This window comes from Morone saxatilis, unplaced genomic scaffold (assembly GCF_004916995.1).
Source record: "Morone saxatilis isolate NCDOM2014 unplaced genomic scaffold, NCSU_SB_2.0 Contig19, whole genome shotgun sequence".
Classification (NCBI taxonomy): Eukaryota; Metazoa; Chordata; class Actinopteri; family Moronidae; genus Morone; species Morone saxatilis.
Window position 1 is genome coordinate 17,373,012 of NW_023339751.1, and position 15,973 is coordinate 17,388,984.

The 15,973-nt window shown below is 38.4% G+C and overlaps 3 protein-coding genes and 1 non-coding gene across 4 annotated transcripts in view; 3 read left to right on the top strand and 1 right to left on the bottom strand.

The window, feature by feature from the left end:
* The window catches only part of LOC118329005 (myelin and lymphocyte protein-like), a gene marked incomplete in the record, with an annotated part of 8,271 nt that extends 5,177 nt beyond the window's left edge, over positions 1 to 3,094 (top strand). Inside the window, 2 exon segments of the mRNA XM_035662936.1 lie at positions 1,128 to 1,271; positions 1,796 to 3,094. Coding sequence (XP_035518829.1) covers positions 1,128 to 1,271; positions 1,796 to 1,870 — 219 coding nt within the window.
* Positions 3,095 to 4,704: 1,610 nt separating this feature from the next.
* On the top strand, positions 4,705 to 11,246 carry LOC118329004 (myelin and lymphocyte protein-like). The gene is made up of 4 exons (XM_035662935.1): positions 4,705 to 4,847; positions 8,339 to 8,506; positions 8,613 to 8,738; positions 9,546 to 11,246. The coding sequence occupies exons 1-4, from the start codon at positions 4,755 to 4,757 to the stop codon at positions 9,618 to 9,620; spliced, it is 462 nt and encodes a 153-aa protein (XP_035518828.1). The 5' UTR covers positions 4,705 to 4,754; the 3' UTR covers positions 9,621 to 11,246.
* A 1,509-nt stretch (positions 11,247 to 12,755) lies between these two features.
* trnai-uau lies at positions 12,756 to 12,849 on the top strand. The gene is made up of 2 exons: positions 12,756 to 12,793; positions 12,814 to 12,849. It is a non-coding gene; the product is annotated as a tRNA-Ile (tRNA).
* Positions 12,850 to 13,513: 664 nt separating this feature from the next.
* Positions 13,514 to 15,973, bottom strand: part of mrps5 (mitochondrial ribosomal protein S5) — a 26,964-nt gene continuing 24,504 nt past the window's right edge. Inside the window, exons 10-12 of the mRNA XM_035664001.1 lie at positions 14,741 to 14,803; positions 14,337 to 14,473; positions 13,514 to 14,094 (exon numbers count right to left, since the gene is read on the bottom strand). Coding sequence (XP_035519894.1) covers positions 13,870 to 14,094; positions 14,337 to 14,473; positions 14,741 to 14,803 — 425 coding nt within the window. The 3' untranslated portion in view covers positions 13,514 to 13,869. The remainder of the gene's footprint in view (positions 14,095 to 14,336; positions 14,474 to 14,740; positions 14,804 to 15,973) is intronic.

Here is a 15,973-nt window from a genome sequence, read left to right on the forward strand (position 1 = left end):
TCTTCTGGGAAGGCTTTACACAAGATTTTGCTCCTTGGCTGCAGGAATTTGCTCCCATTGAGCAACATGAGTATTAAGGTCGGGCACTAATGTTGAGTGATAAGGCTTGTAAGACTTGTGTTGAAACAGTGACGGGCCTTCAAAGTTGGAAGAACACTGTCTAAAATATCATTGTATGTTGAAACATTAAACATGTTACAGCATGCAAAGGCATCAACATACTTTTGGGAATGTAGAAGCACATCAGGTCTGTCAAGTTTGGAAAGCAAAGTGCAAGCAATGAATGAAACAGTGAATACATCATTAATTAAATGTCCAGTGTGTAAAATTTAGAAAGAAATATAATATGCATAACTATGTTTTTAAAAGTATTTTAACCTGAAAATAAGAATTGTTTCGAAATGAGAAAACCCTGCTTTTGTCTGCCTCCGTCTGAAATCAAGGACCCATTGATTCAAAATTAACTAAATATTTTGATTATTGAATCTGTCACATTATCATTTTAAACTACACATATGTATTGTGCTAAAACATAAATATATAATAGAACCAGGTATACCTGCCACTCAGCCTTGCTTCCAATTTTTGCCCAGTGGTCCCAAAAGCCTTTTCCCTGAATAGGCCACAATTATAAAAGAGATGTCTCGTGGACAGTACACCTCAAACTGCAAAGTCAATTATGATAATTCTTTTCTATTATGAATTTTTGATCCGTGGAGGTCTAATGTTTGTCAAACTTTCCTCAAGCTGAGAAAAGCCATTTAATGTGAAGTCTATGGGCCGAGTGGTAACTTGCAGGCGGGACCAGCGGGAGATATTTATTAGGTCACATAACCAGGACGTAAACCTGGAAGATTGAAAACATTTTTGGTTTGTGTGCCAGGTGAGCAATTCTTATCGGACTGGACAGGTACCACATGGAAGTTTGGTATCTAACTTGATATCTATGTGCTAAGCTTGGCATAGCAACAGTAACTAAGGTAGGCAGGGCTTATTGAATAGTCAATTAATGATAGTCCTGTTTTCTGCCTCTCTTCCCATTTGCTCTTATTCTCTCTGTCTTTCTACCTGTCTTTGTATCCATCTTTTGCCTCCCTTCTTTGTTGACTCTCCTCCTCCTCCTGTAGGACGTGGGCTATCATTTTGTGGCAGTGGTTTTCTACCTCAGTGCATCGGTGGCTCTGGCATACATCACCATTCAGTTGAATTTAGGGTCGCAGATTCTACTTGGTGAATTTCTCAAAATCTACAGACTGGACATTGCTGCAGTGGTATGTCAACACACACATACACCTACTATATTGACAATAATCAGATGCACTGTAACTCAATTGAGACAACACGGGAAAACACGTAAACAGCATTTTATGATTATTCCAACTTAAGTAAGTAGTTAAAGTAGTAAGGTTTGCTTTTTTCTGTACAATGTAGCATCATAAGTAACTGCTTCTATCCAGTTGGATTGTCAGTATCATATATAATATATTATCAGCTTCTCCCGGGTTTGTGTTATTTTCCCACAATTCAGCCTGACATGTTTGGCATCTTTGGAAAATTCAGGATCTCCACTTAAATCTACAATAAAGTTCTGTGGGTTTGAATAATGTGTGGCTGTACAGCATACATTTATAACGACTTAGAAGGTTGAAGATTTCATTTCAATGTGACTATTCAAATCAAAATCAGTTCATCGATACCTTTGGTCTCATGGAACGCAGGATTTGTAACACCTCTGTATGTATTTCTCCCTCAAGGTGACAATCATCCATCTGTGTTTCTGTGTGTGTGTTTTCAGGTGATGTCCTATGTGGCCACTCTTCTTTACTTCATCCATGCCATTTTCTCTGCCATCCGATGGAAGAGGTCCTAAAACAACAAAACCAACCCAACCACAAATTAAGAAAAGAAGAAACCTAACCAGCTGACATGTCATTGGACTAAACACAGAACTGTTTTACTGTTGTTCTCAGAGTAACTCCTTTGAATCAAAGTGCCCAAACAATAAATGAAAGAATGGGTGAGAAACAAGCAGGTTATTGATGAACTTGTTACTTGTTCAGTCACTCAGTCAGTTAGCAAGGCCTGCTCATTATTACCCCTCAATTTACTCTTTCTTCTTTACTCCTAATCAGAAAGGCAGGTTTGGACAGACGTGAAGTAAAGTAAAGTGAAATTAATTGGAATGAACCTGTTGTTAAAGTTAAAATGTGTTTATCAGAAATAAATGCGATATAAGGAAAGTAGATGAGTGTAAATAACTAATACAACTGCAGATTTAATCAAATATCTGGGAGCAGGTGCAGCATTATAATATTTAAATGGAAGAAATCTATATTGATATAAAAAGAAAATTGCACTGTATATTTTTTACAAAATAAGAAACATTTCTTAAAGGGTCAGTTCACCCAAATAAGGGAAAATGTATTTACAATAAAAGTTGTTTAAATGATTTTTTCTGAAGAATATCTACAGTAACCAGTTCCTGAAGATAGATTTGTCATTCTGTGAGCACCACAAATTAAATGTAATATACCTCTGCTGTATTTGTGTGGAGGCAAAAATCTTATTTAAGAGGGATATCACAAATACTGGTCAAATAAACCCCAACCAACTGCATGTTTAGACACTATGGGTAAGAGGAAAATGTTTTTCTTTTAATTTAAGTAAAAGTTAAGATATTTACAAGTCTGTCTTGTTAATTAGTGGCTTTATATTGGTTCCAGATGGGTACTCCATATGCTTAATATTGTACTAATATAAAGTTGGGGAAACTCCGCGCCCATGGTTTGAACACAGGAAAATTCACAATCTTTTTGAAGATGTATTACAGATCAGTAATGAATGCCAGACTTCTCCAGGTTGCAGGAAACATTTCTACAAATCAAAGAGACATTTCACTAAGTAGTAGTATGTTTACCAAGTCTTTTTATTCCATTTTAATACTATCTATTTTCTTTCTTCTTTTTTGAAAGGCTTGGTTTTGATGTATGGTATGGATGGATGTTTAAAAAAATCTAAGGCTGTAAATATTTTGATGATTTCACTTTACAGGGGTTATTGGAAAATAAATGAATTGGACATTCATTAAACATCATGGATTTTCTGTTTGGTCAGATTTTGCTTTTCACCTCAGTCAAACTCACCTGAGTCAACATTCAACACATTCCCACAAATCCACCATATTCCGCACCATGAAAACATTATGTGACAATATAATTTACTTATTTTCAATTGTTTATCATTTAGAAAGAAAAATCAGCCAATGATTACTGTAGGTTTTAGCCTGTAAAATGGTTTGTCTCTATTTTACAAATGTATGTTACAGTATAAATTTTAGGATACAAATTACAACCACGTCTTCCTACTTTTATGTGCCTTACACATTTGTACTACATATATACTTGTTTTTGTTTGACTGCTTTACAGTATTTGTATTTTTAAATCTCACTCACAGCTTAGCTCGCTTCTGACTGGTTCCTATAATTAAAACTACTACTGAAATCTGTCCAATCAAAACAATGCAACGTCAGTGTTAAATGTTCAATGTTAAACAACTATTCTGTGCAAAACATCACAGAGAACACTCCTTTCCAAAACCAGAGTAGACTGAATGATATGAAACATTTAAGACACTTCACACAGACAATGAGGGGTTAACATCCTCACTGTATCTCCCCCTGACTTACCTACAGTGTGCTGTCAGGTAAGTGGTGTTAGTATTACATAGCCCCAGGACACACATTCTCTAGGATGCCTGACTCTTTCAGGTTTCCAGTTAAATGCATTTATCACAAATAAAACCACCTGCAACTGAAAGAGTGATAGTAGCTTCACAGTTACCTAATAACTTCAGCACTTCATCTATCTCTGCATTTATATATTTAAATCTATTTGTACATTCGTGTTTATGTTGTAAAGATTTAACTTGCATCACAATAAAAAGTTGCCTGGAAATTAGCCTGATTTGTTAGTTTTTTTGTCTACCTGCATGTGGGCAACAAAACTACAACATCAATACACCATCACTCACTGATTATTAATTGAATTAGTTATTAATTTGATGTGGCTTACATTTTGGTTAATTTAATGAACAGTTACTCATTTACAGTTGCTTCTTTACACAACATTAGCATCCAGTGTTCATTTCCTTTTTTAGCTCTGGTTTGGTTTCCACCAACTCCTGAGAGGAATGTCTTGCTCTTTAGCAACCAAATACTTCAATATGTTCACCGTCTTGTTGGTCTTCCATTTGGTGCTGTACAGAAAGTGTAAAGAGTTCACAAAAACAGTAAAGCATCTATATATATTTTTTTTAAACTCCTGTTATAGCCCCTGTGTGCAATACAAATAGAAGCTGCAGGCACTCAGCTAACACAATGTAAGGATCATAAAGTAAGTATAACCTAAGACAATGTGAGCTGCTTCTTTAGTCAGCAGCAACAATGTAAATAATTCAGCTGCACATGTTTAACTGTAGCCACAGGGCAAAAAGTTCCCCTTATGGTTGTTTCAAAATCTCTTTACAGGTCAGCAGCTCACATTAAACGCCGGGTAGCCTTGGGTGCTGTAAGATGAAGGGTGGTGCAAGGAGCTGTTGTGGGAAGGGATCTCTCGCCCACAATAGCAGAACGGGTTTGTCTGCTAACTTAGCTTTCCTATAAGAGTCAGAAACACCTGCTGCTGCTCTGTTAGTTCAGAGGAAAGGGCAGGTCACTTGCTGTTGACTCAGCACCGGGAGAAGGAAACAGGCAGAGATGGCTGCAACTACTGCTCAGCCTATGGGGAGCCTGCCCAGCGGACTGGGGATATGCACCACGGCCCCGGATATATTTTACCTGCCTGAACTGGTGAGTGGGCAATGACAGAGGACAGAGCAGCTGACCTTGAAGTCAGTTATAAAGAGATTATTTTCATTTTGGATCAATGTTTGAAATTTAGCAGTTAGTTTTTTGCTGATTTTGATTAAACTGATTTAATTTTTAAGTATTTTAAATGCAGCATTTATTGAATTTTTCATGGAAACAAAGGACCTATTTCATTCAAATGGTATATATCTCATATAGTCATCTATTCTTACAAAATGATGCATATGATACATAACATTAATATTAACTATAGTTATTTGAAGGGATAAAAGGCAATTGGTAGACACCATATTAACACTGTTTTTATCACAGTTAATAGATGAACGAGAAATGAGCTTTTTATACCCCCAAATATATGGCATTTCTGAAATGAAAGCATATTTGAACTCTTCTGCTACAGCTAATGCTTCTGCAAGCATGATGTGATAACTTCAAGTCGGATGCCAGTCTCTAAAAAATACCAGAATTGGTTGTAATTTAATGCTGGTAAATCTCTTAATAAATATAATAATGTATAGTTGAAATTGAATTTTAAACCCGTTAAACAAAAGTGCCATGCAAAAATATGTATTTTGGTGAAATGGGAGATGATGAAACATATTCCTCTTATGGGAGCAGAATCTGCGTCTTTTCACATCTCACATTTCACTTATATTGTATCTGTGCTACTAATCTATGAAAGAATGCGGCCAACTCTTCTTCTCCCTGAATGATGACAAAAGATAGAAACTGCTCATATAACCGCTGGAAAAATAACTGCACAGAGGAAGGTGTTTCAGTTTATAATGTCTGATGAGTAAATGTAATTTAGGTTGCTTATTTTAGCTTTTATTTATCAAGGGAAGGGTTGTGATGAGGACGCACCAATGCCCTGCTTCATCTGTGCAGCAAGCCATGCTGCTGCTCAGAGCTGCATGAAAACAAATCTGCACACATTGCTGTGGCCAAAAGACTAAAGAGAGCCTAAAAACTGACCTTTTATTAAAGTTTGTTTTGTTTGCAACCATGTGCAAAGACTTCCTTTGGATGTTTGCCCATTTTAAAGGGCAGAACAATCTTCTACTGGCCACTGACTGAATGCTTTCCTCAGAGTACCCTGACGGTTTATTTTCGCCATTAATCTCCTGGTGGTTCCGTTCTTCCACTTGGAGTAGGCAATATGGAAATGTAATGACAAACTGCTGATGTCGGCCCTCCTGTAAAACTCTAAATTGCATTTTACTAAGAAATCTGATACTGTAGTGAAGTGTAAGCCACCTGTACACCACCTGTTTGCAATGCAAGTCATAATCAAGAATTGGGGAAAAAGTGAAATTATTTCACATTAATGACACAATTTAGTCTTAAGTCTTAGAAAATCAATACATGAATGCTAAATAATGTCAGGTGTACAGTATTTTCTTGCACTTTTATCATCAGTAGTTTTTATTTTACCTTTATTCTTTTTTCCCCCTCTTGTATGTGGCTTGTTGAGATTGTGATTAGTATTATTTGGAGGCTTGCAGGCCAAAATACACAAGGCTTTAACTTCAATGAATATGTTTATACTGTATATACCAGAGATGTGGACCCACATAAATTGAATGACTTTAGACTCGACTTGACAGCCTGACTTGGACTTTCCCATCACTGACTTGTGAATTCAATTTGAGCCTTTTGAAATAAAAATACATGATACCTTCCCCCGAGCCCAGATATTACTTCCTAAAACAACATTAACACTATTCATTCATCGCAAGGTGACACTTAATTCCCCAGATCCTCTTTGTCTGAACCAGCGTTACATTACTGAGTGCCAGTAGGAAAAAATGATAGCAAGAACAATTTAGTTTTGTTTGCTGTTAAATCTACATTATATTTGGTGAAGAGCACATACTGACTTTTTTAGGACACAAAACTCAAAATTGGGAGTTGAGTGACTTAAGACTTTAGACTTAATTGTGAGTTGCAAAACTATGACTTGGTCATGTAAGGTTGCAGGACTGTGCTTTCCCCTTTTTATACCGAATAAATGTTCAATGAGGCAGTGAGTGAGGGTCACACCTTTTCTTTATCCTATTAACCTTTGTATCACACATATAATGAAGTCTAGTTTTTTCACAACAAACAAAAATAAACTCGTTGTTGGATCAAGTTGGATCAATAAATCATGTATGTGAAAAAATAAAACTTTCTGTCTTGAGGTTTTCTGTAACTCCCTCTCTCATTGTTACTGAAAGTAAGAGAAAATTCCTCAGTGTTGAATTTCAGCAGCGGATATGGTTGATCGACCTCTGCAGAAACTGCATATTCTGCTTATTTAGTTAATTATTGTATGGTGTGTTGCAGTAAAACGTCTGTCCTGTGTCCATAAAAGTGATTCCTTAAAGCAGTCAGTATGTGTTGCTGTACCAGAGTTGGGTCAGTAGTCTGACTCATTAAATCAGGTATGTTAAATTGATGCAAAGCCTTTTTAAGATGAAGCTCTGGTCGGCACTGGATCAGGTTGTTTGTGAATTATTATGTGTGTTCACTCATAGACGTTCATACCATCAGTTAAGTGTGCCACAATGTGAATTCCAGAGAGGTTGTGGTTAACACTTTATCTAAGGCAACTTGGCAAACTAAACACCACCCATACATATATGAGCAAAGAGAATTGTTTGTTTAGTCAACACTGAGAGAGATGTTGCCTGCTGATTTAATATTTACTGACTGTATTTTGAATGCCTTTTCATTTTGTTTTACTTTTACATTTTTTGCTTTTATACACTGTTACACTATTGCAAGTTTAGTTTGCTGATTCTTGGCCAGCTCTTACTGTAGCCTGAAGAAGAGCTCCTGACTTTAACAATACTACGTAGATTGAAGCTTAAACTTACTGTTAATACAAATTATACATACACAGTACAATGCCATAATATAAAGTAATTTTTTTACCCTAGAAGCATTTGATCCATGTGTAGCTGTGTGAATCAAACTGCATCCATGTAATGTTTAATCAATAACACAGGTGACCTATCAAACACGGTTCAAGTCTAAATAATGGTAGTGATTGCTGCCTAAACAGCAAAAGGAGCCAACACTCAGATTAGTTTTTTCACCAGTTATCATGAGAGAAATCGGAAATCAGATACACGCTTAGGAACATACCCTCATTGCACACTTCATCCTTTTTTAACAGACTTCAAAAGTCGTTTGGTGTGATTTACAACTTTCGCGATAGTCACTACACACACGCTCTCTTATCATATCTATAATAATATATTTATTATATATGATAATAATAATATTATATATTATATAATTCTTTGATATTCAGATTTTAACCATGTTAATAGTGTGACATTCATGGTGCACCGACGATAACACCTAACGAATAAAACATTCTTGCCAGTACTAAATTAATGTCACTTTAAGGTCACTCTAGTACAAACAAAAAGCCTAAATCACAAAAAGAATAATACCTTTCCACTTTCTGACCACCTTTGCAGGTTTTTGGTGGTTTGGTGTGGATCCTGGTGGCGTCGACCCATGTGAACCCACCGAACCCTCTGGGCTGGGTGATGTTTGTTTCTGTCTTCTGCTTTGTCATGACCTTCCTCTGGATGATCATCTTCGCTGCTGGAGGTCATAAGAACAGCTCTGGCTGGGCTGCTGCTGTAAGACCCGAGAGAGAAAGAATTAATGAAAGAAGAAATAAGAGAAGAGAAAGAGTGACAGACTGTGACCATGTTGTAATATTATTTAATCCATGTGTTTGTGCAGGACTTTGCGTACCACGGCCTGGCAGCGTTCTTCTACCTCAGTGCTGGGGTGGACATGGCTTATATCACCTTTCAGAAGAAATCAGCAGGTGATTTCAGAATCTACCAGATTGACATCGCTGCTGTGGTGAGAACTGATTTCAAGACAGACTATGAACAGTTGTTGCAGTATTTACTGGGAAACTCACATCTATAGCACCTGGCTTCAGTATGATGTTCTTCAGCCTATATTTTTGGAGCCATTTTACCGTTGGACTCTACCGAAATAACACAAGGCTACTCCCAGAAACAAAGCACACATAGTTTTGGTGTATACACCAAATGGTTTCTTGCTGAGAGTTAGAGAGAAGATTGATACCACATTCATGGCTGCACTGTAAATATGAAGCCGCAGCAGCCGGTTAGCTTAGCTTAGCACAAAGGGGGAAACAGCTAGCCTGGCTCTGGTTTAAAAGTAACAAAATCCACTTATCAGGACAAGCTCACTATTTAACATGTTACATCTCATTTTTCTCAAACCTTTCTAAAACCTAAGTAGGCTGACATGACTCCAAGAAGTTAGAAAGCAAGCTAGCGAGGCCTACTGAAAATGTAATCTCAGTGAGCTTTAGAGGTGCTGCTAGCTGGTGTGAACCTTATGTCACCCATCGGTTTGTGGAGTTCAACTCTGAAGCCTTGAGTTAGCCATTTTGGCATCTTTATGCTAACTGGCTGCTTGCCCTGTAGCACTGTATAGACGTTAACAGTGGTATCGATCTTCTAGCAAGAAAGCAAATAAGGATATTTCCCCAAATGTCAAACTATTCCATTAGAAATACGTAAAGCAAAACAGCATCATAAACTAACTCCTGGAGAGTACTGAACGTCATATTGATGCCTAAAAAAATGCAGATGGTGGATTTTTGCTTTAAGCTCTTTTTTGTGTGTGTCTCAGGTGTTTGCCTACGTGGCCACACTCCTCTACTTCATTCACACCATCCTTTCCTCCATCCGATGGAAAAACTTCTGAAGAGCGACGCTGAATCACGCCTGTGTGTCCCAGCAGTACTGTGCATCCTGTGTGTATGTGTGTGTGTGTGTGTGAGAGACATCAACCTGGTCAGATTCATGATGAATGTTTTAAGCATCATTTTGGGCCATTTAACAATATTAAGCGAAGGTTGAGTGGGAGGGGATTTATGAAGACGCATCATAAAATGAAATGAAAGCATGAATAATGAAAGAAAATGAAGAGTTGTACCCTAGAAATATATGTTCCTATGAAAACTGTCACTCATCATACAGATGTCTTTTTTTTACCACATCATTTTTAGCCACATTTATTACGTAAGAGAAGGTTTGATTTTATAATCTTTTTAGAGAACCATGGAATGTGCTGTAAATGTAATTATAGTAGGCTGAGATGTCATTAAAAAAGATAGTCAACGTACAAAATTATCACCAGCATTAAATTAAATCTTGTATTTTTATGTTTTTTCTCATATTAGCATCCCTGTTGAGCCTTGAACATATGTTCTGATGGATTATGCTGCAGCATATTGCGTGTATTTTAAAAAACAATCAAAAAAGCAAAAGAAAAGAGAGCAGAGAAACAAGAAAGCAGAGAAAATAGGCTAATGGCACTCAGGTGGATGGAGAATATGAAATGAAACTGAACAAGAAGTTGTTTGCATGGCCAGAGACGATATGAAGTTATATGAACAGCAGTTTGCATATATGTTTTTTTGCTTTCTTGCAGAGTTGCAGAATACTGCTCTCATGTCTGTCCCTTGAATATGAAGCTAGAGCCAGCGGCTGGTTAGCTTAGCTTAGCACAAAGACTGGAAACAGGGAGAAACAGTTAGCAGGACTCAAAAGTAACAGCCTATAGAGGCAGCCTACCAGCACCTTTAAAGTTCAGGAATTAACATCTTGTTTGTTAAATGCATAAAACCGCAATTCCTGCAGCTTTCACTTGATGCCTGTTATCCTAACGGTAAATTCCTGCTCACAGCCGAGAAACGGTTCCGCCCTAAAAGCTCCATAAAACCCACAAATGAGCTTTACAGGTGCTGGTCGGTGGATTTTTGTTGTCTTTGGACAGAAACTGGCTAGCTGTTTCTGCTTGCTTCCAGTCTTCATGCCAATTGCCTTTAATTGAGAGTGACAGCAAAAGGGGGGAGAAAGAGAGGGGATGACTCGCAGCCGAAGGCCACAGGTCAGAGTTGAACCCATGGCTGCTGCAGCAAGGGATTAGACTTGGTACATAGGGTGCCAGCTCTACCAGGTGAGCTATCCAGATACCACTGCAGCTTCATATTTAATGTACCAAGAGAGTAGTATCAATCTTCTCATCTACTCATGAAAGTAAATAAGTATATTTCCCAAATTGTCAAGTATTGGTTGAAAGTGAATACAGTGAATACATTTTTACCTTTATTACATGGTATGTTCTTAAATCCAAACAGTTGCCTCTTGCTGCCATCGGAGCCATATTCCTTCCCTGATCAGACTGACAGATGTTTGTTGTAAGTTGTAAAATACTGCAAATTATTTGTTCTTTGTCATCAATCATCAGTACATAAAGGATGGTGAATTGTATGTTTTAGGTGTAAGACCTCTGGCTGAAATTTGTATAGTTTTGCAAGTTTGTGTTCTCAAGATTAAAACAAGAGCTCAACATGATGAGTCCTTGTTTTATTTCCCCCACTTCCTGCCTGAAACAAAATGAATTCCACATTGATCCACTTTAATTTAGTCTTAGTTTTCACATTTATTCAATGTAGAGTTTTAGTTCACCTGCTTTGCTGTGTCATTGTTAGTCTTGTCACACATGTAACAGGCTGGTAAATATTTACTACTCTCCTTTCAGTATTCATAGTCGATAAGCAAGATAAGAGTCCTGGAACTATTACAATAGTAGTTGTAATACTAGTAGTTACGTTCAGCTACATTTAGAAAAAACAAGCTGGCACACTATTGGAAGACTATTAGTGAGGGACAATTTAAGCAAACTGGGAGCAGGAGGAAGATTTTTTGAAACGTATTATTAAAATGATTATTATTTTTAGTCAAGCTGGTAGCATGGCTCTGGGGATGTCAGCCTGGTCAGTCCAACTGAAATATCTCAATTATTTAACGCATCGCCATTACATTTTATGCAGACATTCATGCTTCCCAGAAGATGAATCCTCAAGACTTTGGTCATCCCCTGACTTTTCCTCTAGCTCCACCATGAGGTTAAGATGTTTGTGATGTTGTGATCTCAACAACTAATGGACGGATTTTCATTAACTTACACAAGTTCACGTTCCCCTCAGGATGCTGGTTTATAACCAAAATACCTGCAGAACTAATAACATTCCCATCAGCCTCAGCTGTACTTGGTGTTTACTGCTAATTAGAATGCTAACACCATAAGCTGTAAGAGTGGCGAACATGGCATTGTAATTAGTGTGTCTTTGGTTTACCCTTTTATTTAGTTCCTATTACAAATTTGCTGTTTAAAGGACCAGAGACACAGGGTGCTCAGATAGCTCACCTGGTAGAGCTTGTATCACATGTACCAAAGTTGAGCCCCTGTGGCAGTGACCCAGGGTTCAAATCTGACCCGTGGCCCCAGAAAAAGGGAAGTCTCTCTTTCAGCTCAATAAAAAGTCAATACAGTATCATTATAAATAGAAAATCTTAAAAGGTAGCAGTACTTTTGTCATTCAAGTACAAACATGGAATACATCTCCCTGATGGACAATAAACCACAACCCTGCATGTGTCTTGCTGGATCTGATGAAGAGGACAGGTGAGGAACACAACACATTGGTGCACCAATACACATCATGTGAGGCTTGAAGTCCCAACCACAGTGTTTTAAAACCTCTTTGAACATTGTCCACCTGCCAAAATCCAGATGTTTTTGTTATGTTTGTTGTGAGGACACTGTGGTTTGACCTTTAACCCCCTTTACCATGAGCTGTTTTTCATGCTGCACATGCTGTCTTTATAGATTTTAAAGAGAGAATTCAAACATGTTGAAAGTTTTGGATTGAAATCAGAGACAGACTGTGAGGGTTTTTTCATTTTTTATATCACGCCAGAACCAACATCATTGTCAACACACACAAACTGATCACAGGTTTAGTTAAGCTATTAAGGCACTAAAAAAGAAGCTCCAGTGGCGCAATCGGTCAGCGCGCGGTACTTATAAGACAGTATGCTGTAGAGCAATGCCGAGGTTGTGAGTTCAAGCCTCACCTGGAGCATTTCTGTATTTTGTTGGACAATATGAAGACAGATTGTAGAGCCTCTTGAGGCACATTTTGATTTTGGGCTGCATATTAAAATTTGTCTTGACACATTGTCCTGTGGCCCTTAGCATACTGACCAAATAAAAAAATTAAAATAAAGTGGTAAAGAAATCTCTTGGTGTAAGAATTACTGATATTGGTTTATTTTCACAGGCTAAAATGTAGACAGTGCAGTGGGGCCCTAAACTGAGATAGGACATTTTTCTGTAACACATCCATGACTGAATTGGGAAAACTTCACTGGGAAAAGTCATTTTGTTCTTGATTGTGGCTGCTTTTCTACAGGGGTTAACAGTTTGGATCCCAATACAATTAGGCTAAAACCCTACATTTAAATAAAATCAGGCTAATCAGATTTCCCTGAGCCCCCAAGTCCCCTAGAAAATTTAAAAATTCCAGTCATTCAGTTCTTTGTTTGTACAGAGAAACAGTAGCTCAGTGTGAAGGACACCTGGCTGGGGACAGTCACCTTTGATGAATAAAGCTGCATTATGTTGATCAAACTTTTACCCGTTCTGTTATGGAGGAAGGACAAGACGTCTCTTCTGTCGGAGTTCATTAGTTTACAGAAACAACACACATTATTTAATGCTTCAGAGACAGAAAGGTACATACCACAGTGTTTTTACAGATCTGTACTTTATTTCATTAGCACACATTTTGCAACAATTCCACATAAATGGAGAAGCAGATTTTTTTTTACAGGTATAAAAGAAAACTGACATCTAGGATGTTCATATTTCAATATTGTGTGAGTGTCAATATTGGCCTATTAGGACTATCTGGAGAATTCTGCTTTGAAATGAGACGCTTCAATTTGAGTAATATGTAATTCTAATCCTCGGTTGACAGAACATCACAATCCTCTGAACATCACAATCCTCTGAACCAAAAGTCAGACGTAGCATCTGACACTCCTGGCCTCTATCAGTCCAATCATGTTTCTTGTGGGCAGATCCAGTCACCACTCCCACGCTACCAGATAGTGCGTTTGACTCCTGCCCAGACTGAGCGTTTGACTCCCTGTGCTGCTCGTACGTCGTCATAGTGCAGCCGCGTGTTGGGGATATCGTCCTCAGGTTCCGGTTCAGCTCGTGTCCCGTCTTTAGGACTCGCCACCACCACGGGCAGCGGGCCTTGTTGCGGCTGAAACTCGACGACATGGAGCTTCTTCTTATTGGCCAGCATGTGGTGGGTTTCCTGCAGATTGGAAGGAGAAAGATAGGCGAGGAAGAAGAGAGGGAGATGTTTCTGATGCTCTGAACTCAGCAGGACAACTTTTAGCTTCTGCTGGTAGTTACATTTTTCCCAAATGTTTAAGAACTCCTTCATTGCATAACAGTGGATTTTGTTTTGTTCTTCCTGACTTTTCACTCAGAGAATAAAAGTAGCAGTTAAATATAACTTCTGAAACGTCTCACACTTTACCGATATGACCTTACCTGCCTGGCTAATCCAGTGAAGAGGGCCCTGGTGATGTTGAGGAGATTGTTAGATCCTTCTACTTTGCAGTACATGTCCTGTATGCCTATCAGCCTGCATATAGTGATGACCGCCCGGTGGCAGTGCAGACCATAACCTGACAACACAGACAGAGTACAAAAAATGAAAGAATATGTACTTCAAAGTACATTCTTATTTTCCCTATAATGTGTACCAAATTACATGTCTTGTTCCAGGAAGCTTCTTGGAAATGATTTGGAAAAAGACTGTATAACTGTAAATATACTTCTATCGTCTCAGTGTTTATTGTCAAATAGCCCTGACCATATTGAGTAAAAACTCCCTCAACACAAATATCAACCTTTATCCTACCGACTAAATGCTTAACGAATTGAGATGTTACCTTTGTTTTGTTTCTTCATGCGGAGCGTTGTCCTCTTGAACTTTGACTCGATGTCATGATAAACTGTTGGAGAAACAACAACAACAACTGAATTACACTCGCTGGGTGTAGACCAGGGAAAGAGAGAACAAACAGCCAAATTGATACATAATAAACAGACAAAACGATTTCAAAAAGTCTAATTACTTTCACATGTTTTGTGCCACTTCCAAGTGAAGGCGCTTGTGTTTTGTTATGCATCTTTTCTCCTGTCCTCCCTCAGGTCTTGTGTTTCTCTACCTGCCCACCAGATGTCCTGATGTCAGCCAGCGTCTCCTGCTCACTGCAGCAGCTGTGGCTAATAAGTTATTCAGACAAACGGCCCCTCAGTGGGAGCTGTGTGTTGCTGAACGAGGCCCCGAGAACACTGTGCGACTATGACTTGAGGCTAAAATCTTGTGTCACATTACTCTTGAATCACCTCACTGGCTGCCGTCCCTGCATCCTCTTACTTCCAGTTGGAATTTAATGCACTTAATGAATTAGGTTTTTGTACTTGGATGCAGCAACAGTGGAAGAAGTTATGGATGGGAAGAATAAAACGAAAGAGTAATGATGAGAAGCAGTAAAATAAGCAGAACATTTGGTGCTTAGAGGACACATCCTGCTGGGTGAAGAAATCTAAAATGCTAAACTAAATGTCAAACACGTGACACACGCACACGCACACACACTGCAGAGGGAACTGAACATTTGCTGTGGCTACAGGAGGTCCAGGTTCATTTGGAAGAGTGTGTGTGTGTCTTTTGTGTGATGTGTGACTCACAGATCCTAACAGTCACACACATCGGCCACATTCAAATTTATTTAAATTCACTTTTTGTTGTTCATTTAATTCTACTGAACAGCAGTGAAGCCACATGTATATTCACATTGTAACCTGGACCGGGGAGAGTGGGAATGCTGGTTCCAATAAACAATTCTCCAACTTAAACCTGCAGCCTCCCCCAATGTGATGAAATAAATCATCTGGTGGAATTAATCCCAGATCTGGATTGACACCAAAAAACCTGAGTGATTACTGGCCTGCAGGCAACCCGACCCACAGGATTTCAACTTTTTCAGAAATCTCTCGGACTGTCAACCAAACAGATGGGTTTGGAAAATCCAGCAACTTCGCTGGCTTCACTGAGTGAGCAGCTAAGGTGACAGAGGAATGATGACGGAAATGATCTAGAAGCTATCTGACAAAGA

Excerpts from the sequence above, each read along its gene's own strand:
- LOC118329004 (XM_035662935.1), top strand. The coding sequence starts at position 4,755 with ATGGCTGCAACTACTGCTCAGCCTATGGGGAGCCTGCCCAGCGGACTG. Across the intron at positions 4,848-8,338 it reads TATTTTACCTGCCTGAACTG|GTTTTTGGTGGTTTGGTGTG; the intron begins GTGAGTGGGCAA and ends CCACCTTTGCAG. Across the intron at positions 8,507-8,612 it reads GCTCTGGCTGGGCTGCTGCT|GACTTTGCGTACCACGGCCT; the intron begins GTAAGACCCGAG and ends GTGTTTGTGCAG.